Source organism: Thamnophis sirtalis, unplaced genomic scaffold (assembly GCF_051295495.1).
Source record: "Thamnophis sirtalis isolate CommonGarterSnake01/CBP01778 unplaced genomic scaffold, rThaSir2_p1.2 scaffold_3, whole genome shotgun sequence".
NCBI lineage: Eukaryota > Metazoa > Chordata > Lepidosauria > Squamata > Natricidae > Thamnophis > Thamnophis sirtalis.
The window spans coordinates 33,128,350-33,150,917 of NW_028261383.1; the positions used below are offsets into that span (position 1 = coordinate 33,128,350).

General features: G+C 42.9%; 1 protein-coding gene across 1 annotated transcript in view; it reads left to right on the plus strand.

Moving 5' to 3' along the window:
• The window catches only part of ATAT1 (alpha tubulin acetyltransferase 1), a 37,042-nt gene that overhangs the window by 8,902 nt on the left and 5,572 nt on the right, over window positions 1-22,568 (plus strand). Inside the window, exons 6-9 of the mRNA XM_014067916.2 lie at window positions 364-465; window positions 995-1,040; window positions 4,540-4,611; window positions 6,786-7,005. Coding sequence (XP_013923391.2) covers window positions 364-465; window positions 995-1,040; window positions 4,540-4,611; window positions 6,786-7,005 — 440 coding nt within the window. The remainder of the gene's footprint in view (window positions 1-363; window positions 466-994; window positions 1,041-4,539; window positions 4,612-6,785; window positions 7,006-22,568) is intronic.

The following is a 22,568-nucleotide window of genomic DNA, read 5'->3' on the forward strand; positions in this document are numbered from 1 at the left end:
ATTCACTTAATTGTGTTACCAACTTAACAACTGCAGTGATTCACTTAACAATTGTGGCAAATAAGGTCATAAAACTCACTTAACAACTGTCTTGCTTAGCAATGGAAATTTTGGGCTCAATTGTGATGGTAAGTCAAGGGCTACCTGTAAATAAAAAATTCAAAAAAAAAAGGGAATAAGAACCTCAGATATCTTTTTGTATGATTATTTCTTTCTGAGGTAAACACCCGCCCCTTCTCTTTTCAGATCAGATACAACCTGGCCTGATTGTGAAAGATAAAATAATGATATCTGTCTCTAAATCTTATTTTCCCCCCTGAGAAGTAAATTGCAGAGAAATTCTTTCTCTTTTTATTCACTCAGCGAGAGCGAGTAGAACCCTATCAATTGGCAATCGACCGGCCATCCGAAAAACTTCTGTGCTTCCTACGTAAACACTATAGCCTCACTGACACAATTCCCCAGGTAAGCCGTCTGCTTGAAAACAAAGCTAGCTCTCACTTAATAGTATTGTTTTGTCATCTGTCATCCTTTTGCCATCCTTTTGAACCAGAACCAGAAAAACATAGAGCTGGGTCATTCTGCATGCTTATGTGTGATTTTTGTAATGCTGATTTTCCACATTTTAAAAACCATGACATGAGCTGTGGAAAAAGTGACTTTACTGGCTAATACCTTAATAAGGGACAATGAAAATACCATATTTTTCAGACTATAAGACCCACTGGATTATAAGACGCACCTAAATTTACAGGAGGAAAGCAAGAACAAAATAGTTTTTGGCCTCTGTGCGTCATGTTTTTGCCTTCCCCAGCCCCTAGAAGCACTCTGCAGGCTTGTACTGTGACCTGGCAAAGATTCTACAATACATATGCTGAGAATTTAACCCGGCATCTTCTGCATGCATAGCATAAGGCCTATCTCTGAACTCTGTCCTTTTCTCTTTGTGATCAGCTTGGTTAATTTAATGCTTTTATTATTATTTTTGTTTCAGGTGAATAATTTTGTAATTTTCCAGGGCTTTTTCAGCCACCAGCATGGTGAGTCAGTGATATAAATACCTAGCTATATTAATTTGAAGTTGTCTGATCCAGCACAAAGTGTTTTAAACAGTAAGATTTCTGATTTCAGAGTTATGAAGACATACTGCGACAGCTGTTGGCTTAGAAATGCTGAAAGACGATATCCAATACATTTGCAGGGCACTTTACAGGAGAAATTGGATTATATTGCTGTCTTATAAACAGTCTATATAGCAAATAAATAGATCTACTGGAATGAGATATGTAGCGCTTGAGAAAGTTGAGGCGGTACCTGTGGTCTCAATTTATGACTGGTCACTTAGCAAGCATTCAGAGTTACGACCTGCCTGAAAAAGGGGACTTACTATACAGATCCATAGTTTCCTCAGTCATGCCCCCCTCCCCACCTTACAGTCATGTGACCAGACTTTGGGCACTCAGTTAGACAGCTGCATATATGGCTGTTTGCTGCATTCCACAATCACAAAATCAAATTCTTTTACAACCATTACCGTATTTTTCGGAGTATAAGACGTAGCTTTTTCCTTCAAAAAAGAGGCTGAAAATCTGGATGCGTCTTATACACTGAATACAGCATTTTTTTCTTTCTGTCAACCTTTAAAAAAAAAAGAAAAGAAAGTAATGAAAAGGGATATTAGATGGCAAGGAATAATAACAGAACAACCAGAACAGAAGTGCCTTTTATTGACACACCGTATTTTTTGGACTATAAGACGCACCTTTTTCCCTCAAAAAATCTGGGTGAGTCTTATACACTGAATACAGCAATTTTTTTGCCTCCTGAAACTCTGCCCCTTCCCCAAAATGGCCATGCATAGCTTGTAGGAGGCTTTCAGAGAGCTGGGGGCTGGGGAGGGCACAAATGAGCACAAAATGGGCCTTTTTTTGCTCAATTTTGCCCCAGTCCCTAGGAGCACTCTATAAGCTTCCTAATGCCCTTTTTTTTTTGGAAAAAAATATGGGCTGTTTTTGGGAGGTTTGCAGAGTGCAAAACCCTTTTTAAAAAAAATTTGCCTCTTCAAAACCTTAAAACCTGAAAACAAATGGACAAATACATCAACCAATCAGAGGAACACCGATGGGAACACTACTCTGAGGACCTCTAGCAGAGAATATAATGCAGCATCTCTAGACGCTATAACAATCCCACACATAAAACCAGAAGTAGGGATCCAATTCTGTGTGTAGGCAGCACCTTTGTCAAAATTAAAAGAACAACTAGTGAAGACTGTTAGAGTTTGCAGCTTTCATCCAGCACACAAGTAAATAATTCAGCAGGATTCATTTATAGAAGAAAGTTGTTTATATACAACAATATAAAACATGATGCATGTATGCAATACCCATGCAGCTCTTTCAACGTGGTAGGAGAAGCAGACCCAGAATTCAGAAGCACACATTTTACAGAAGCTATGAGCACCGAACTTAAATTTAAAACAAATCAATTAAGCTAAGCCACACCCAGGCTCTGAGCCATCTGACATAGCAGCAACAGATACTGTTTTTTAGTCACCAAACAGTTCACATTGGCTGACTTGTTATGGCTGTTCGACTCCTATCAGAGACTATAATGCAGCCTCTAGAGCAATGGTTCCCAACCTTTGGGGGGGGGCACACCCCACATAAACATCTCTAAAATCCTGATTGCCCCCCCCCCCCCTCGGTGACATATATGTTAGGTAAGCTCCCCGTTGGGAGAACGAGTACGTTCAGAGAAGCATTGTGAGAGTTCTGTTGGAGAACACCCAAACCAGCATACAGAGACAATGCAGTTTAAATAGGCTTTTACTTTCGTGGAAATAGAGGCATCAGGGTCCATCAAACAGTCCAAGTCATACACGGATAAGTAAGTCAGTCATCAATGTCTTTCAGTTAAGGGATAATCCAAATAACATAGTCCAGTATCATATAATCAGTTCAGAACTCAAAGTTTGCTAGCAGTTGCAAAACTTACAATAGCTCACGGCACTCAGATCAGATCAGCCCAGCATCTAACGAACAGAGAGCTAACAATCATTCTGGCTCCCTCTTATGGCCGATTGAGGAAAACAGCAACCAATCACATTTTACAGTATGATTTAAAGAAACAGGTACAGCATTGTTACATGATTTATACATTGCCAACCCAACTGTTAGAATTATATTCCTAACAATATAATTCTTACTTTGCTCAAAAAGCGAACTCTACTCACGCGGAGGAAGCCTAAAAGGCCATTAACCTGGTTTCAACAAGATTCAAATTGCCTCCATTAAAAATCAAATTGCCCCCCTGTGGGGCATGGGCCCAACATTGGGAACTATTGATCCAGACGCTACAAGAGTCCCACACGTACAACCAGAAGTATGGCTGCCATTCTGTATGTAGACAACATCTTTGTCAAAATAAAAAGAACAGCTAGAGAAGACCACGTAAACTAACATCTTTAAAGGAATCAAAATCACCAGATAAGAAGACAGCAAGAACGCAGTATCCTTTCTAGATCTCCTCCTCAGCATAGAAAACAATGGCAAGTTAGAAGCACGTGTCTGTTGAAAAACAATCCACACTAGCCAAGTGCTGCATTATCAAAATAACAACCCAGCTTCCCACACGAGAGCTGGGTGAGAATATTATTCAGATGAGTGCAAATACATTGCGGCAGCCCAGAACGCCAGAAAAAGGAATCAGACCTCCATCTACACAACATCTTCCAACAAAATGCATACCCATGCAACTATCAAAAAGTGCCTCACCGCTCAAGCTATGAAAAGAATGACATTGTCATAGTCAAAAACTTCTCAAAACAACCAACAGACTATTACAGTCACTGGATCCTCTAGAACAGGGGTCCCCAACTTTGGCAACTTTGGTGGACTTCAACTCCCAGAATTCCCCAGCCAGCAAACCTAATCCTTTGTCTGTGCAAATAAAGCTTCACTGCTTGTCCACTGCTTACGTGGCCCAGTTCCCAATCAACTGTGGCCCGGAAGTTGGGGGGCCCTCCTCTAGAATTTGTCTTATTCCCTTTTGATAAACGATTAAAAATAGTGCCAGGCAAAAGCAGTTATAAGAAGCCTTTTATATTCTTTCTACCTCATCCTCAGAAATTCTCTGTCAATTAGGTTTAGGCTTTCTGTGCTTAAATAAATTTTCGATATCCAGAAATGTTGCAGTAGATAACATATACTGCAGTTGGTCGGGACCAATCCTTGACTTAATGACAACATTCTGCAGTTTGCGGAATGAATTACCTAGCTGGAGTTATGGAAATCTTTCAACGACTGACATTGTTTCTGCTCTTTCACTCAGCTGTTCATAATCGTCACACTGCAATTTTAGACTAATTTATTGAGATTTGTCTTCTCGCACCCCCACATAATTTTGAATGGCCACACTGTGGTTTTTGAAACATATTCTCTCATAAGAATGGAAACTTAATATTACTGGAGGTATTTTGGATAATACTTTCCTACCACAACCAAATGCTCATTTGTTTTATTTACCCTCTTGTTGCAGCTCCAGCAAGAAAACTGCCTCCAAAGCGCTCTGAGGGAGACATAAAACCATATTCGCTGTCAGATCGAGAATGTAAGCAGTGTCCAATCCTAACCGGAAAATGAGCTTGAGTTTTTTTTTTCAGGTGAATCGGTGCCTAAACTGAGGTGATATCTAGATTACAGCTTTGTGGAAATGGTTCCAGTTTGGTCATCTCCTCCCATTTTAGCACCCAATTTGGTCTGCTTTTGGGAGGTGGGGGGCACTCAGTTCATAAGACAGAAGCCTGTTCTGACCTAGGCTTCCCCGAAAATCACAAAGCAGATTCCTGGCCACGACAAAACCCCTTTTATTAAACGAATGTGAATTCCTCTCATTCACATTCAGCAAAGGCCTGGCACAGTCTTTCAAAGGTGAATTTATGACCACAGACATTATCTAGCTTGGAAAGCTGCCATATAAATATTTTCCAAAGGCAGTGCTGTGCAAGGAAACTTGGCACAGAGTCTCTGGGATCTTCACACATCTGAAACAAACAAACAAACAAACTGTTTCCTGCAAAAGCCCAGTCCCCTTCCGCTCCTCTTTTATTTCAATGGGAGGGGCCAATCACTTTCCACCTGTGACTTTACTCCCAAGTCGACCCTGATTTCTTAGCTGTTCTTTTCTTCTGGCAGCTCTGTGCATGCACACACTGGGAACAAGCTCCAGCTGTTCCTCAGCCTCACTGCTGTCCAGCTCCGTAGGCACCTGATCACTGCCAGATGGCCTCAACCTCGTCTCTGCCTCCGACACAGAGCCCTCATCAGAGCCTTCCCCAGACTCCAGGACTGGCCCATGTTCTTCCCCAATCTCCTCACTGTCTGACTCTGCTACCAGCTCTGCTGGCTGCTGGCGGGCCACAACAGAGCCTACATGCGTGGCTTTGTAAGGAGCCAGATAAAAACAATGATAAAATAGTTAAAAGGTAGGGAGAGGGGCATCAAGATGCCAACCACCCCCAGGGTTGCATGCTGTTCATTGTGTCCCATGTGAGTTGGCAGAGCCAGGTCTTCAAACTCCTTTGAAAGACCAGGAGAGCGGGGGGCCCACCTGACCTCTGGAAAGAGAATGTTCCACAGGGCCAGGACAATGGCAGAGAAGGCTTCCTTCCTGGATTCCGCCAGTGAAAATTCTTTTAACTAACGGAGTCCATAACATATCCTCTCTGTCTGACCCGGTGGGATGGGCTGACATAATGGGGATGAGATGGTTCCTCAGGTAGCCTGGCCCCATGTCTTATAGCACTTTGAAGGTAATAACACCTTGAATTGGACCTGAAAGTAAACCAACATCCAGTGCAGCTTCCGTAGCAAAAGTGTTGTATGTGCCATTCTTGGGATGCCCAAAATTGCTTGCAAATCTGCATTCTGGTTCTGTTAGATGAACTTAGCTTGATTGGGATAGGAACAATATTTGGTGTCCGAGAAAAATCTAAAACTTCTTCCAATCAGGAAGAATCGAAATCCTGAAATTTGATTCTGCAGGAATCAGAGGGATCTGAATTGGCATTTTCTAGGAAGAGCTCTTGTATGAAAACTATTCTTCCTAGACTTCATTATCAACTTTAAAACGCGCCAGCTTCATGTTATTCTCATTATGTGAGGAAGGTGAGAAACAGTGGAGCAGAGGGAAAGGGATTTTTCAACTTATTCTTAACTTGAGTTCTTTTTAAGAAAGACAGTCTTCCAATAATGAAGAAAAGCAGGCTGGGTTCTTTAGGCCTCTTTTGCTGCTGATCTGGGTCTGGAAGCAAAAATCTGGGAAATAAAGATTGTGATTTCTGTGTTTTAATTAAACTGTAAGACTAGTAAGATGAGATTAGTAGAAAGATTTCTTTGTTGTTCACCTATAGACAGAATTTTGCCAGACTAAATCAACTATCTGTATAACTATTACATACACTCTGTGAACTGCCAGAGAGGCTCTGCCTTCACACTTTTCCTGCCTACCAGAAAGTCTCTTTGTCCTCTGGGAAGGAACCCTTCCCTCTTGTGACTCTTTATTCTACCACAACTAATTAGTAGACAGTAAGATTTAGATTAGCAGACAGATTCATCTTCTGTGTACTACTGGGTTATGTTAAGTCGGCTAAGCGTAAGCCTGCTTAGGCAGTAATCTTATTTCTGTAAATTTCTGTCTGCTCTTCTCCTGTCTGATAAGTTATATTAAATCTGGTTAAGAACTGAATTGTATTTTCCCTTTTGTTTGTTTCCTCTTTCTTGTAGTCTTGAAGGAAGAGACTGAACCACCTTGGCCCTTCAACCAGTCTCGGGCACTGACCCGCTCTAGCAGTGTGGGGAATTCTCCAGTGCGAGGCTGCCTCAAACCTTTTCTCAACGAGCAAGAGTTGCTGAAGAACCTGCGCCTCTGTCCCCCACATGCAGCTGCCCAACACTTGATGAATGGTGATCCGGGCAACTTGCTTTCACAGAGGCGGAGAACCAGGTAGGAAGGGAGAGGCACTTTGCAACTTTCTGCTTTGCTCACAGGGCTAATGGGAGGTTGCAACCCCAATCCTGCAGTAGGCACTTAAATAGCAATAGCAGTTAGACTTCTATACCGCTTCATAGGGCTTTCAGCCCTCTCTAAGCGGTTTAAAGAGTCAGCATATCGCCCCCACAGTCTGGGTCCTCATTTCACCCACCTCTGAAGGATGGAAGGCTGAGTCAACTTTGAGCCAGTGAGATTAGAACCGCTGAACTGCAGATAACAGTCAGCTGAAGTGGCCTGCAGTACTGCACCCTAACCACTGTGCCACCTCGGCTTTTAAATGCTATGGACATGGGCTACGTTTACTCCTTTTGCTTCCAGTCACATACAGAAGTCCTTCAACTCTTAAAAGCACAAAGAGGAAGGATGAACTTTTAATGGCCAAGCAACACTTGAATTATCTTTCTGGTTCAGTTCCTTCTTGTTGCCTAATGTATTCCTACTGCTGCCTACTAATCATAAAGCCGCTTCCTCTCCTGAAATCACATGATCACAGCATAGTGGAACTAAAACTTGATTGCTCAGGTCATCAGTCCCCAACCTTTCCGGCTTTGAGGACTGGTGGGGAGAGGAGAGGGGATTGTTTGGCATGAGTGACAGGAAAGCACGCATGCGCAACTCCGTTTGCATGAGCAATGGGCACACGGGTGCATCCGCTGCTTTCATAAGTAGAGCTCGCTCGCCACTTCTATGGCCCGATTCCAAACAGGCTGCAGCCCAGTTGTGGGCCGTGGCCCCGGAGTTGGGTACCTCTGGCTTAGGTAATCTGTGAACCAGAGTGGCAGCAAATATAATAGCAATAGCAATAGCAGTTAGACTTATATACCGCTTCATAGGGCTTTCAGCCCTCTCTAAGCGGTTTACAGAGTCAGCATATTGCCCCCAACAATCCGGGTCCTCATTTTACCCACCTCGGAAGGATGGAAGGCTGAGTCAACCTTGAGCCGGTGAGATTTGAACCGCTGAACTGCAGATAACAGTCAGCTGAAGTGGCCTGCAGTACTGCACCCTAACCACTGCGCCACCTCGGCCACCTCGGCTCAATGGAGGTCCCATGGAGAATCTTTGGCTTAAAAGAAGTGGAATCAATGCCACAGAATCTTAGATCTTTTCATTTTCTTTTCAAATGTTCTAAAATTGTTTAGTTGAAGAAAAAAAAGGGGGGGAATATACAGTGGCTTATTCAATAACTGTAATTTTGAGCACAGAATTTGGACTCATTGTTTTGAGCCAGCCGTGTGCGGCAGCTGCCAAAAAAGCCAACACAGTGCATAAACAGAGGGATAGAATCAAGATCACGTGAAGTGTTAATACCACTTTATAATGCCTTGGTAAGGCCACACTTGGAATACTGCATTCAGTTTTGGTCACCACAATGTAGAAAAGATGTGGAGACTCTAGAAAGAGTGCAGAGAAGGACAACAAAGATGATTCGGGGACTGACAGCTAAAACATATGAAGAACGGTTGCAGGAACTGTGTATGTCTAGTTTAATGAAAAGAAGGACTAGGGGAGACATGAAAGCAATGTTCCAATATTTGAGGGGTTGCCCCAAAGAAGAGAGAGTCAAGATATTCTCCAAATCACCTAAAGGCAGGTCAAGAAGCAATGACTGGAAAGTAATCAAGGAGAGAAGCAACTTAGAACAAAGGAGAAATTTCCTGACAGTTAGAACAATTAATCAGTGGAACAATTTGCATCCAGAAGTTGTGAATGCCCCAACACTGGAAGTCTTTAAGAAGATGTTGGAAAGCCATTTGTCTGAAATGGTGTAGGGTTTCCTGCCTAGGCAGGGGGTGGACTAGAAGACCTCCAAGGTCCCTTCCAACTCTGTTATTCTGTTATTCCGTTTTCCTCCTGTATATCTTCTAGCTGTCCATGTTGCATTGCATGTGTTATTTTGCATATTTTGTTACAATTCTTAACCGATACTAAAAACTTTCTGTCAGACCTGCCATCACTTAAACCTCTAAATAGAAACGATCCTTGGCTCCATTTGTGGAGAAAGGTATATTTATTTATTTATTTATTTATTAGACTTATATACCGCTTCATAGGGCTTTCAGCCCTCTCTTAAGCGGTTTACAAATTTTTTTAGCAAATTGAGTCAGCAACTTGCCCCCACAGTCCGGGTCCTCATTTCACCCACCTCGGAAGGATGGAAGGCTGAGTCGACCTTGAGCCGGTGAGATTTGAACCGCTGAACTGCAGATCACAGTCAGCCAAAGTGGCCTGCAGTACTGCACTTTCACCACTGCGCCACCTCGGCTCTTATAGTTTTATAAGAAGTCAAGTATATTGCAGTAATGCAAAGGCAGAAGCGAATATTGTTCACCAAAATTCCTAAGTTCAACTATTCCCTCCCTTAGCTACCTCCCATTGTCCATTCCCAGTGTAATCAATCCGATTCAGGCAAGATGTTTACTTAATGGCATAGGTGGCCCCCTCCTTCTTCCAGTTGGGTGACCCTTGAGGCAGCATCTGGAGGAGATACAGCACTTAATTTCATTTTCCCCTAAGCCTTTCTCCTTTTATTCCCCCCTCCTCATACTTCATGGCAGTCTATCACTATATAGCAGTAAAGCAGAAGGTGGCAGCTGACACTTTCCTTTACTGTTTACATTCTGTCCTCTGTGGCTGTTAATGATTTACTTAACCATGTGAAGGCAGTGAAGGCTGAATGCCAACACTTTCACTTGAAAATATTCCAAGGATTTTTTTAAACAGAGATTTAGAAGGCTGGATTGGCAGTCAGCTTGCAGTGGCATGTTGTGATGACTTTGATGCTGGGAAGAAGCATGTTGGGAAGCAAGATGTGGAAGGAGCTTTAGGAGAAATACTTTCACCAAAGTCCAAGTTGACGTCCTTCAGAAGTGTCAGACTACCATTTTCATAATCCTCAGCTGTAGGGACATTTAGCTGGTCTGGCTGGGAATGATGGGACATGTCAGCCCATGTTTTTGGAGGATACCAAGTTGCAAATATATTTTCTTGTCGCATTTGGAAAATCCTGGATTGGAAATCACTCATTTGTGTGTATTTGTCTAATATGCAATACCACTTTGGCCATTTTGGTGACCCAGATTTATTAATCTGGTTAAACAAAAACCTATTTTACAGGCTGACCTAAATCTGCTTCCACATAATTTTGTGGGGTTTTTATCATGCAGTTGCTTCTGTTGAGAACTCATTGACTTCATTCACACATTGCTCTTATGTTTGGCTTATTGAATAAATTATTCAATAAGCAAGAGCAATAGCATTTAGACTCCCTAAGCAGTTTTACAGAGCCAGCATATTGTGCCCCACCTCCAACACTCTGGGTCCTCATTTTATCCATCTTGAAAGGATGGAAGGCCAAGTCAACCTTGAGTCTGGTGCAGTGGTGAAATTCACATTTTTTTTTTACTACCAGTTCTGTGGGCGTGGCTTGGTGGGCGTGGTGTGGCTTGGTGGGCGTGACAGGAGAAGGATACTGCAAAATTTCCATTCCCACCCCATTCCAGGGGGAAAATACAGCACAATCTCCATTCTCACCCTACTCTGGGGCCAGCCAGAGGTGGCATTTGTCGGTTCTCTGAACTACTCAAAATTTCCACCAGCGGTTCTCTGAACTACTCAAAATTTCTGTTACTGGTTCTCCAGAACCTGTCAGAACCTGCTGGATTTCACCCCTGGCCTGGTGGGATTTTAACTGCCAAATTGCAGTCAGAAGTAGCTTACAGTATTGCACTCTAACCACTGCGCCACTGCGGCTCATGGTTGTAAGTTGACGACTATCTGTAACGATTCTGTAATTTATAGGTAGTGTCATTGTTCTCAACAGAGAAATTATTATTATCTTTAATTGGACGGATGGTTTTCTTCAGTCTGGGATCTAACCTGTCTCCTTTTTTCTTTCTTAATACCCCCACCCCCTCTCTCCCTTCCTTCCTTTCTTTTCTCTCTCTCTCTCCCCACCCTCCATCTCCCGCTGCCAGCTCCCTGAACCGCTCTGAAAACAGCCACTGATCGCCGGTTTCTGCTATGTCTCCCCAACCATTGGGCCTCTACTTGTGTCTTGAGCACTTTCTAGCAGCAAGATTTGAATTTCATCCAGTTTCTTCATTCTCTTCTTTTTAATAAGCTTTATAGGTACAGCCTATATGGATGGGCACAAGCCTATAAAGAAGTAGGTTTATTTATATAACATTAGGTGTGCCTAAAAGTTTCACTTTTTTAACATCCCAATTTCCAAAAGTGCTTAAGTGGAACATTATTGTGATTGGGATGAGTGGATTCTCCCACTTGATTCTTTTGTCTTTTAGATCCAACTATTTATGAAGAAATCCTTTAGTTCTAACTGGTTTAAGTTTACAGCCTGGAAATGATTAGTGCTGATTTGTTACCTGGCATTACGGTAATATAAATGGATGCCTGCTACAGCATGGATTTTGCCAATGACCCGCACTATGCCTAAATTAATTTAATTTAATCTAAATTAGATTAAACTAGAGGGCACCCAAGTCCAGATGATTCTGGGTACCTTAGATTAAAAAAAGAGAGAGCAAGAACAATAAAAAAGAAACAGAATACAAGCGTCCAGAAGGGAAATCTGGAACCTAAAGATGGAAAGGGTAAATTAGTTGTCAGCCATAAATTATTGTTGAACTACATAAGGATTCTCTTTTTGGGGGGCCTGATAGCCAAAGGAGTAACTCTTATACTGTATCAGATGTGGGCCAGATGGTTTTTACAGTAAAGGTTTTATTTTATTTAATTAGTACTGATACTATTGCTACTTTGTGGATGAGGGCCATTTCTAGTATTGGCTTTAGATCTTGAAGATAATGTATGTTGTTTTTTCAGAGAGTTGAATGTGAGTTAGTAGAGGCATTGGTACATGTGTTGTTGGCTCTAGTAAATGGTTTCAGAGAGTTTGTAGCAGGTCGGAAACCTGCCTTTTATTTACTTGGTTGTTAATAGAAAGTGTAGATAAATCTTAAGTAAGATCACAAAGGAATATTTCTCATCAGATTTTGAATGAAAAAAAATTAAGAGCGTAATTGAAAGCTTTACAAACTGTCATTGAGCTACTATACTATTAATATTTCACTGAGGTTTATTTATATACTGGTGTTTGGCAAGTAATCTATTTCAACCTAAAAGACATTCTGTTTACGAAAAGATGTAAAAATGATTCTCCATAGGATCTCGGATTCAGAAATGAACCATGGAAATGAGAAAAAAACCCATGTATAAGAGGACAGTGTTCAGCTGTCAGTTTAAATTTACTTTAAATTTAGATACACAGTTCCTGACCAAGGGAAAGAAAAACTGCTAGATACTGTCTTTCCCTATAATCATATTATTCTCTTTCTCCCCGTCTCACTCACTTTCAAACACACATATTGAGATTACATGTAATCTAATGAGAAATATTCTTTGACAAGCTTGTCTTGGTCGGTCTTGAAAGTACCTTTGAACCCTTTAAATAGGGCTGAGTTAAAGCACGTGGCTGGTAGTCTTTTTTTAAGAAAGAAGCAGAAGTTTACTCTTTTCATTAGCTCTGCAGCAAAGTTTACTATTTATTATAAAACCTGGTTGTATTTAAGTACTGTAAGGCTTTCTCTTGGACTTGGTACATTGGATTTTGGTACCAAAATTTACCATTGAGTTCTCTGTCATTTTAAAAGACTAATGGTGATAATAAATCATGGTCATTATCTTAGGATCTGGTGGAAAGACCAAGCATGTGCCAAGGTCTGAATGGGCAGCCTTGATTCCTCACAAGCCACATGCGAACTCTGTTTTTTAAACCTGCCAAACGCTGCAAGAATCATTAAAAATCAGTGCCATTGCAATGTAATACTTAACATAGGCTGGATATAGTTGGAAAGCCAAAATAGATCTCTCAGTTCTGATCCAATGCTAGGAGGGTCAGAGTTAGGAGGGCTGCATTGAAATACATACTAAGGCTCTCCTGGGATCCAGAATGTGCCAGTGGCAACATACAGTGGGGCAAAAAAGTATTTAGTCAGCCACCAATTGTGCAAGTTCTCCCACTTAAAAAGATGAGAGAGGCCTGTAATTGACATCATAGGTAGACCTCAACTATGAGAGACAAAATGAGAAAACAAATCCAGACAATCACATTGTCTGATTTGGAAAGAATTTTTTTTGCAAATTATGGTGGAAAATAAGTATTTGGTCAATATCAAAAGTTCATCTCAATACTTTGTTATATATCCTTTGTTGGCAATGACAGAGGTCAAATGTTTTCTGTAAGTCTTCACAAGGTTGGCACACACTGTTGCTGGTATGTTGGCCCATTCCTCCATGCAGATCTCTAGAACAGTGATGTTTTGGGGCTGTCGCTGGGCAACACGGAATCACAGATTTTCTATGGGGTTGAGATCTGGAGACTGGCTAGGCCACTCCAGGACATTGAAATGCTTCTTATGAAGCCACTCCTTCATTGCCCAGGCGGTGTGTTTGGGATCATTGTCCTGCTGAAAGACCCAGCCACGTTTCATCTTCAATGCCCTTGCTGATGGAAGAGGTTTGCTCTTAAAATCTCACGATACATGGCCCCATTCATTATTTCCTGTACAAGGATCAATCGTCCTGGTCCCTTTGCAGAAAAACAGCCCCAAAGCATGATGTTGCCACCACCATGCTTCACAGTAGGTATGGTGTCCTTTGGATGCAACTCAGCATTCTCTCTCCTCCAAACAGACAAGTTGTGTTTCTACCAAACAGTTCTACTTTGGTTTCATCTGACCATATGACATTCTCCCAATCCTCTTCTGGATCATCCAAATGCTCTCTAGCAAACTTCAGACGGGCCCGGACGTGTACTGGCTTAAGCAGGGGGACACGTCTGGCACTGCAGGATCTGAGTCCCTGGCAGCATAGTGTGTTACTGATGGTAGCCTTTGTTACATATTTCCAAGCTCTTTGCAGGTCATTCACTAGGTCCCCCCATGTGGTAACCCACGGGGTGAGATCTTGTGTGGAGCCCCAGAACAAGGGAGATTATCAGTGGTCTTGTATGTCTTCCATTTTCTAATTATTGCTCCCACAGTTGATTTCTTCACACCAAGCTGCTTGCCTATTGCAGATTCAGTCTTCCCAGCCTTGTGCAGGTCTACAATTTTGTTTCTGGTGTCCTTCGACAGCTCTTTGGTCTTCACCATAGTGGAGTTTGGAGTGTGACTGTTTGAGGTTGTGGACAGGTGTCTTTTATACTGCTAACAAGTTCAAACAGGTGCCATTAATACAGGTAATGAGTGGAGGACAGAGGAGCCTCTTAAAGAAGAAGTTACAGGTCTGTGAGAGCCAGAAATCTTGCTTGTTTGTAGGTGACCAAATACTTATTTTCCACCATAATTTGCAAATAAATTCTTTCCAAATCAGACAACGTGATTGTCTGGATTTGTTTTCTCATTTTGTCTCTCATAGTTGAGGTCTACCTATGATGTCAATTACAGGCCTCTCTCATCTTTTTAAGTGGGAGAACTTGCACAATTGGTGGCTGACTAAATACTTTTTTGCCCCACTGTAGGGATGGGATGGAAGTGAGAGGAAGAGGAAGTACATGAAACACTCTAGAGCAAGTCCATTTTCTTGAGTTACTACGTTGATAGCCAGCAATTCTCGAGATTAGATACATTTAACTAGATGGCCTAGGGCAGGGGTCAGCAATCTTAAACACTCAAAGACCAAAAAGGGTCCTAAATGGAAGCTCCCCGTTCAATTCTGGAGCTGACCAGAAGTCCGGTTCTCCCACCATAGAGTCTCCTCCTAGCACGGCATCCTTTTTCCTCTACTTGTCCTAACCGAAAGCCCTATCAATTGTAGAGCCGATCGGCAACAGGAAGCCGCAGTAGAGGGATGAAAGAGCCACATGTGGCTGCAGAGCCGCAGGTTGCTGACTCCTGGCCTAGGAGCTTAGGAAGGCTCCTCTTCAACTAGAGCAGTGCTTCTCAACCTCGGCAACTTTAAGCTGTGAGGACTACAACTCCCATAATTCTGGTGGAGAGCTGTGGGAGTTGAAATCCATACAATTTAAAAATTGCTGAGGTTCAGAAATACTGCGCTGTTCTTCACATCAGTATTTAGGGAGGCTTCCTTTGTTGTAATAGGAGATGGGAAAGAGAGAGGAGCCAAAATAGGATTTACTAAAACTGACATGAAATCTATGACAGGGTTGCATAACTGTGGTTTGTGTACAGGTCATTCCTTTGGCCCCAGAGCCTTCCAGATTGGGGGAGCCAAAGAATTTGACCCTTTGGGCATTTTGCTGGGATTAGAGGAAGCTGAGGACCACGTGAGTACTTTAAGGGAACTAAGGTATCATGTTCTCCTCTTAACACCCACCTCACAAAATGAGGCTCTTACTTAGGTAATTTGTCCCTTCATGACCCATGTAGTCAGGTATGACCCTTTTGTTGATGGAAGTTACAGGCCCATGAATCTAATTATTTACTACCTTCGCTTTTGTTTTGAATATAGATCCATTTCTTTGAGAGTCGTGCAAAAACCTTTGCAGAGTAGCAATAGCAATAGCACTTAGACTTATATACCGCTTTACAGTGCTTTTACAGCGCTCTCTAAGTGGTTTACAGAGTCAGCCTATTGCCCCCAACAATCTGGGTCCTCATTTTACCCACCTCAGAAGGATGGAAGGCTGAATCAACCTTGAGCTGGTGAGTTTTGAACTAGCAAATTGCAGTTAGCCAGCAGTCAGCAAAAGTAGCCTGCAGTACTGCACTCTAACCAATGCATCACCAAAGGTCAGTAGAGTCAAACATTCCTTCCGTAATTCTGGGCGATGACTTGGTCACTTGGAGATGACTTAGAGAGTCAGTTTGGGGTAGTGGTAAAGGTGTTGACCTAAAAGTCGGGGGAATGTGAATTTTAGTTTTCCCTTAGGCATGAAAATCGGCTAGGTGATTTTGGGCTGGTCGTCCTCTTTCAGCCCAACCCACGTCACAGGGTTGTTGTGAATAAAATAGGCAAGAGGGTATGCTCGCTGCCTTGAGTTGACTGAAGTATGTTAAAAAGGGGGTAAAACTAATAACAATAACAACAACATTATGGTGGTCCCAGAAGGCCGGAATTTTTGCTTTAATTTGCAATTCTATCACCCTGTTCTCTTGAAAATAAGACCCCAGATAATAAGCCCAATCGAGCTTTTGAGCACATGCGCTAAAATAAGTCCTCCCCCCAAATTAAGCCCTCCCCAAAAATATTGCAACACAACAGCAGCCATGAGGTGACCATGCTCGCCACCTCTTGCCCTTCAAAAACAAGACCTCCCCGAAAATAAGGCCAAATGCTTGTTTTGGGGGTCAAAAGAAAATAAGACCCTGTCTTATTTCGGGGAAACACGGTGGATTTAACAGTGCATGTTAAGCTTGTTGGAAGCTTAACGTGCGTATTTCCTTTCACGTGCCACTGAAGTTGCCACGGCTTGGGAAGAATGATAGAACACAGGTAGTTCTCGACTTATGACCACAATTAACCCCAAAACTTCCATTGCTAACTGAGATACGGAACGATGCAAGTTTTGCTCCATTTGGTGACTTTTATTGCTTCAGTTGTTAAGTGAATCACTGCAGCTGTTAAGTTAGTAACACGGTTGTAAAGTAAATCTGGGTTTTCCATTGACTTAGCTTGTGACCCTGGGACTCTGCAACCATCATAAATATGAGCCCGTTGCCAAGCGATCAAATTTTGATCAGGTGACCATGGGGATGCTGCAAAGGTTGTAAGTGAAAAACAATCATGCCACTTTTTTCAGTGCCATTGTAACTTGAAATGGTCACCAAACAAAATGTCGTAAGTCAAGTACTACCTGTAAAAGGTAAGCTTTGAACCATGTGGATCCTATTATAGCTTGTACAGAATGAAGCCTTAGCCAGTAATCTAATCCATAAACTCCAGGAGGAAATACAAGTGCTAAATCCTTTGCTGTTTCAGCCCAGTGCCATTTTCTTTGACTTTCTCTGTTGTGTGGTCAGTTGCTTGTGCTTATATGTTGTCTTTTCAATGTTATTCTGCCTGTGATAGGTTATTGCCCTTTGGTCAGCCCCAACACGGTTGAGGTGTTTGCTTTGTAGGTCAAAAGGATGTGTTTGGTGTTTTCAACCTAGAACAGTTGCCATGCTCCTCAAAAGCAGGAGAAGCTGAAACGCTGAGCGTCATTTTCAGATCTGAAAATGGAAAGAGATTTTGGGAATTCGGAGAAGGAAATGAAAAATTAGGAACAGAGATTAAGAGTCCAGATTTCTAAATACGGAAGGGAGAATTGGTAGGCAGTGTCAAGAGGAAGCTGTTAGGAGTCAGGTGCGGAAAACAGAATTGTTATATTATAATCAAATGTTCTGTTATAAGGAAAGGAAAGCGGGGAAGCAAATGTGTGCCAAGTTCATTCAAACACTGTGCCAGGGGAGGAAAAATTAGTCTAACAAATGGTTAGCTTTCTCTGTGTGGTTGGTACTTGTACTAACCCTCCCTATCCTGTCCAGTTGTATAATTCCACAGATGTGTTTGCTGTGCCAGCTAGGACTACTGCAGTGGCCACTGTAGTCTAAGGCCAGATGGTGTCAGGTGGAAGAACAACCAAGACGCCAACTAACACATCAGGATGTGTTAGATTGTGAGAGTAGTTGTGTTGGCTTGAGATTCTGAAGAACAAAAGGTTTGAAAAGAATTGCATTATGGAACCAGTTAGGAATATTGGGGGGGAGGGGGGGATATTGGTAACAGGATGGGAGAAGATTTAGGCTGAATTCCCTTTCAGTTATGGTGCCTGTTGGATAACCTGGATCAAGTTATTTCTCCGTTAGCCAGTTTTCCTCATCCTGCAAGGATGAAACAAGCTGGGAGATCTGTGCTCTGGGATCTTTCCAAGCAGTTTGGGGAAAGGTTAGACTAAAAAAGTAACTGATTTGAAATCAGGATAGTAAAATCCTTCTTGCCTTTGAACAGTACTAATTTGTTCTCTGTGTTCTTACATCTTCAGATATTTTTTTTCACCAGAGTTCATTTTTAGGCCTGTTTATTGCCCCAATGCCAATATATTTGCTCCCGCTACTTATTTAACAAAATCCTGGGGGCTCTGAATGATTAATCTGAAGCCAAATGCCGCCGCCTCCCCCTCCTTTTGAATTGACCATCACTTCCTCTGAGATCAGGCACCTGAGTGAGACTGAGCTTCGCCATCTATACCAGGGGTGTCAAACTTGCTGCCCGCAGGCCGGATGTGTCATGTGGTGGCCACGCCCACCCCTGGTTTAGCGAAGGGGAGGGAGTCGTGATATGTCACATGACAACATGACGCCATGTGTTTGACACCCCTGTTCTATACTAGAAACCCGGAGAACTAGTCCGCCAAGGACAGGGTACGATACTCAAAAGTCAGAAGACTTGGTGCTGAGAACGAAGCACAACGAGAAAGCTGCTGTTGAAACCTTGCTGGTTTCTCCATTTTCAAAGCATCTAACTGGGCCCTCCAACAAACCCATTTGATCCAGTATTGCATTTCTCCTGCCTTCCATTTTCCCGATGGAAGAAGCTTGGAAGCCAACCTCGCAGCCCCTTGAGAAGGAAAGCTTCTTTATAGAACATCATAGGCTGAGGTTCCCCAACACCCCCACAGGTGTTAACCCAGTTCCCATGATTCCCCATGTGGGAAGGCTGTATTGGATGTCAACTCTGTTCATTTGTGGAGAACTCTTTCTCTCTCTCACGCTTCCCCTTCCCCCCTTTTGGTCCAGCAGTTTTCCAGCAGCCTTTTGTTTTCCACTCTACCTTCTTGGTCCCCCATCCCTTCTGATCAAAACAGCCAAGATCCTGACTTGCCTTCGGCTGTTCAGTGTGTGGCATGAACAAATAATGAACTTTTGTTTACATTTCAATAATAATAAAAGTTTGGATTTTTTTAAACATTACAACGTGTGGCTTTGTATTTTTTTTGTCAATTATCTTCTGGGGTAAACGGTTGCTATACTTCTGTGGCCCACTTCTCCGAGGCCCACCCTTCCAACACATGAACACGGGCCCATTGAAGAATTGGAGGAGATGGACCATTAGAAGCTTTGTATTGTTCGGTGGTCATCAGCAACCTTTCTGGGTTTGCTTTCTTATAAAATGCGCCCCCTTGGGATGGTCTTTTGTGTAACACTTGTTGCAGAGTCACGGAAGGACAAACACAGATGGAGATCTCTTGGGACACTACAGGAAGGCAAACTCAAGAAATTGCTAGCAATGCCAAAAGCTTAGGGCAGTGATGGTGAACCTATGGCGCATGTGCCACAGGTGGCACACAGAGCCATATTTGGTGGCACATCAGCTGTCAGCTGATTTTTCACCCTTCCAGAAGTTCAGAGGAGGCCATTTTTGCCCTCCCCAGCCTTCGGGAACGAGCTTCGGGAACGAACTTCCGGTTGGCCTGTTGGGGCTGTATTTTGCCCTTCCCAGCCTCCGGAGCCATTCCCAAAGCCTTGGGAGGGCGAAAAATGCCCCCAACGACCCAACCGGAAGTTCAGAAACAATCCATGTCTAGCTTCTGGAGGGCTTTTGGGAGGCCGGCAGAGGCGGTTTTCGCCCTCCCCAGGCTTCAGGAAAGCCTCTGGAGGCTGGGGAGCAGTTCATGCACACATGCGTGGGGGGGAGGTCGCACACAAGCATGGGGGGGGGGTCACACGTGCATGCACGGAGGTGGGGAGATTTGAATGGATGCACCCGCATGCACGATAGTACGCACGGGCACAATTTTGGCATGCCGCCGTAAGAAAAAGGTTCGCCATCACTGACTTAGGGCATCCCCTAAACTCTACTGAAGATGTTCCCTAGCCTGGTAACAAAACGGAAACCAACCCACCAGCTTAGAGAACGAATCCTCATCCTACACCAGAGCTACAGATATTGCAATGCCAATAGCATTTAGGCTTATATGCTGCTCCTGCCCCCATAGCACTTTACAATCCTCTGTGGGAGGTTTACAATGTCAGTATTGTTTGCTTATTGCCCCCAACAAACTTGGCCCTCATTTTACTAACCTCGGACAGATAGAAACATAATTCAACCTTGCGCCCTATTAGGATCAAACTCCAGGCTGTGGGCAGAGTTTGCCTACTGTTAGGTAAGCTCCCCGTTGGGAGAGCAAGTACGTTCAGTGAAGCATTGTGAGAGTTGTGTTGGAGAACACAACAAACCAGCATACAGAGACACTGCAGTTTAAATAGGCTTTTACTTTCGTGGAAATAGAGGTATCAGAGTCCATCAAACAGTCCAAGTCATACACAGATAAGACAGTCAGTCATCAATGTCTTTCAGTTAAGGGATAATCCAAATAACATAGTCCAGTATCATATAATCAGTTCAGTATTCAAAGTTTGCTAGCAGTTGCAAAGCTTACAATAGCTCACGGCACTTTCTAACAGCCAGCTTCCAAAACACTCAGATCAGATCAGCCCAGCATCTAACAAAAAGAGAACTGTCATTCTGGCTCCCTCTTATGGCCGATTGAGGAAAAGAGCAATCACTCACATTTTACAGTATGAGTTAAAGAAACAGGTACAACATTGTTACATGATTTATATATTGCCAACCCAACTGTTAGATTATATTACTAACACCTACAATATTGCACTCTAACCCCGGCGCCATAGGGCTCGTTGTGCCCAAAACCACAAAAGTCGCTCTTAAAACTGAGATGTTCTAATCACTCATTAGATACCTTCACTCAGAATGATTGAAGAGATATAGTATGAAAGGGGGAAAAGTGGGGGAAGAAACAGATTAAGATGTGACTCTAATTTATCTCCTGATATCTTGCATTCTTTCTCCGCGGCAAGGCAATTTTGGGTAGAAAAAAAAATAGAGCCTCAGGAATTGTTTGCACTGCAATCGGGGATATGCAGTATGCATTTTTGTAAGCAGAAGCATTCGATTTATAAAATGCTACCTTATAATCTGCTGTACTGGTAAAAATAGATTGTTATGTATGACAGATTCAGAATACAGAAGGGAAGTACATGGTAATGAATCCTGAGATTTTAGTCCATTACTTAGATATTTCCCCTTCCATTGAATTGGATTACCGCTACCTTCCTTCCAGTCATTGTAGTCAACAGTGGTAGAGTTCACTTTCCCAATGTTTGGATTGAAGGTGTCATGGATTAAACCTGTGGAGCAGAATTAGGCCTTTTTTTAGCTGTAAGCACAGCAGGTAAAGCCACCTGAAGTAGGGCGGTGGACATTAAGTGGTGTTTGTGTTTGTGTGTGTAGGTAAGGGTTAATAGCCTTTGTGCCTATTCATGACAGTTTTCACCCTACTTATCAGTGAAAAAGCAAAAAACAACCACCTTACATATAGTTGTAGTCCCATAAAACACTAGAAATTTTCCAGCTAATCAGCTGACTTGTAGCTTGCTGCAAGCAAAATACCTGCTGGGCCTCTAAGATTCTTACAGTTGTGGCTCTTGCAGCATGAGCCACAGTGGCACAGTGGTTAGAGTGCAGTACTGCAGGCTACTTCTGCTAACTGCTGGCTGCCTATGATTTGGCAGTTCAAATCTCAATAGGCTCAAGGTTGACTCAGCCTTCCATCTTTCCGAGGTGGGTAAAATGAGGACCCAGGTTTTGGGGGCAATGTGTAAACCACTTAGAGAGGGCTGTAGAGCACTGTAAAGCGGTATGTAAGTCTAAGTGTTATTGTTCTCCCCACAATGATCACAATTAAGGCACTTTGCAACCAGTTACAACTTCATAAGATTCCACAGTCACATGGGTTACCATTTGCAACCTTCACTGCTGGCTTCCACAATAAGCAACGTCAATGGGAAAGCCAGGATGAGGTTGCAAATGATGATCATGTGACCGTGGGATGCTGCTAAGAGTTTGCCTTAACAGTAGCAAGTGAGATTGGTGGAACTGCCATCATTAGTTGGTGCACTTGCATGATGTGTCTTACGACTGCTTGCTTAGCAACGGAGTTCCTGATCCCAGTTACTTTCAGTAAGCAAGGACTACCTGCATTGGGTTAACAGAAGTCTACAATACCTAGTATCAGCCTGGGTTGACCGACCGATGTGAGACCGATGATGCTCAGTCACTCCTCGTTCTTTGTGATATCATTTTGCCAGGATTGTCTGTTGTAACTGCTTCGTAAGGTTCTTGTTAGCTGATGGCTTTGTCATGAACAAGAGTTACCTCACACCTTGTCTGCTGTCAGTGTCTTTTTCCAATCACTTTTGATTTTCAAAGCACCAGGGTCTTCCCCAATGATTCTTTAAAGGAGCATATTTCTGGTTGAAATGAGAGGTACTTGGTACTCTCTGAGCTTGATGCAATGGTGAAATTCAATTTTTTTTTACTACCCGTTCTGTGGGCATGGCTTGGTGGGAGTGGTGTGGCGTGGTGGGTGTGGCAGGGGAAGGATACTGCAAAATCTCCATTCCCACCCCACTCTGGGGCCAGCTAGAGGTGGCATTTGCCGGTTCTCCAAACTACTAAAAATTTCCGCT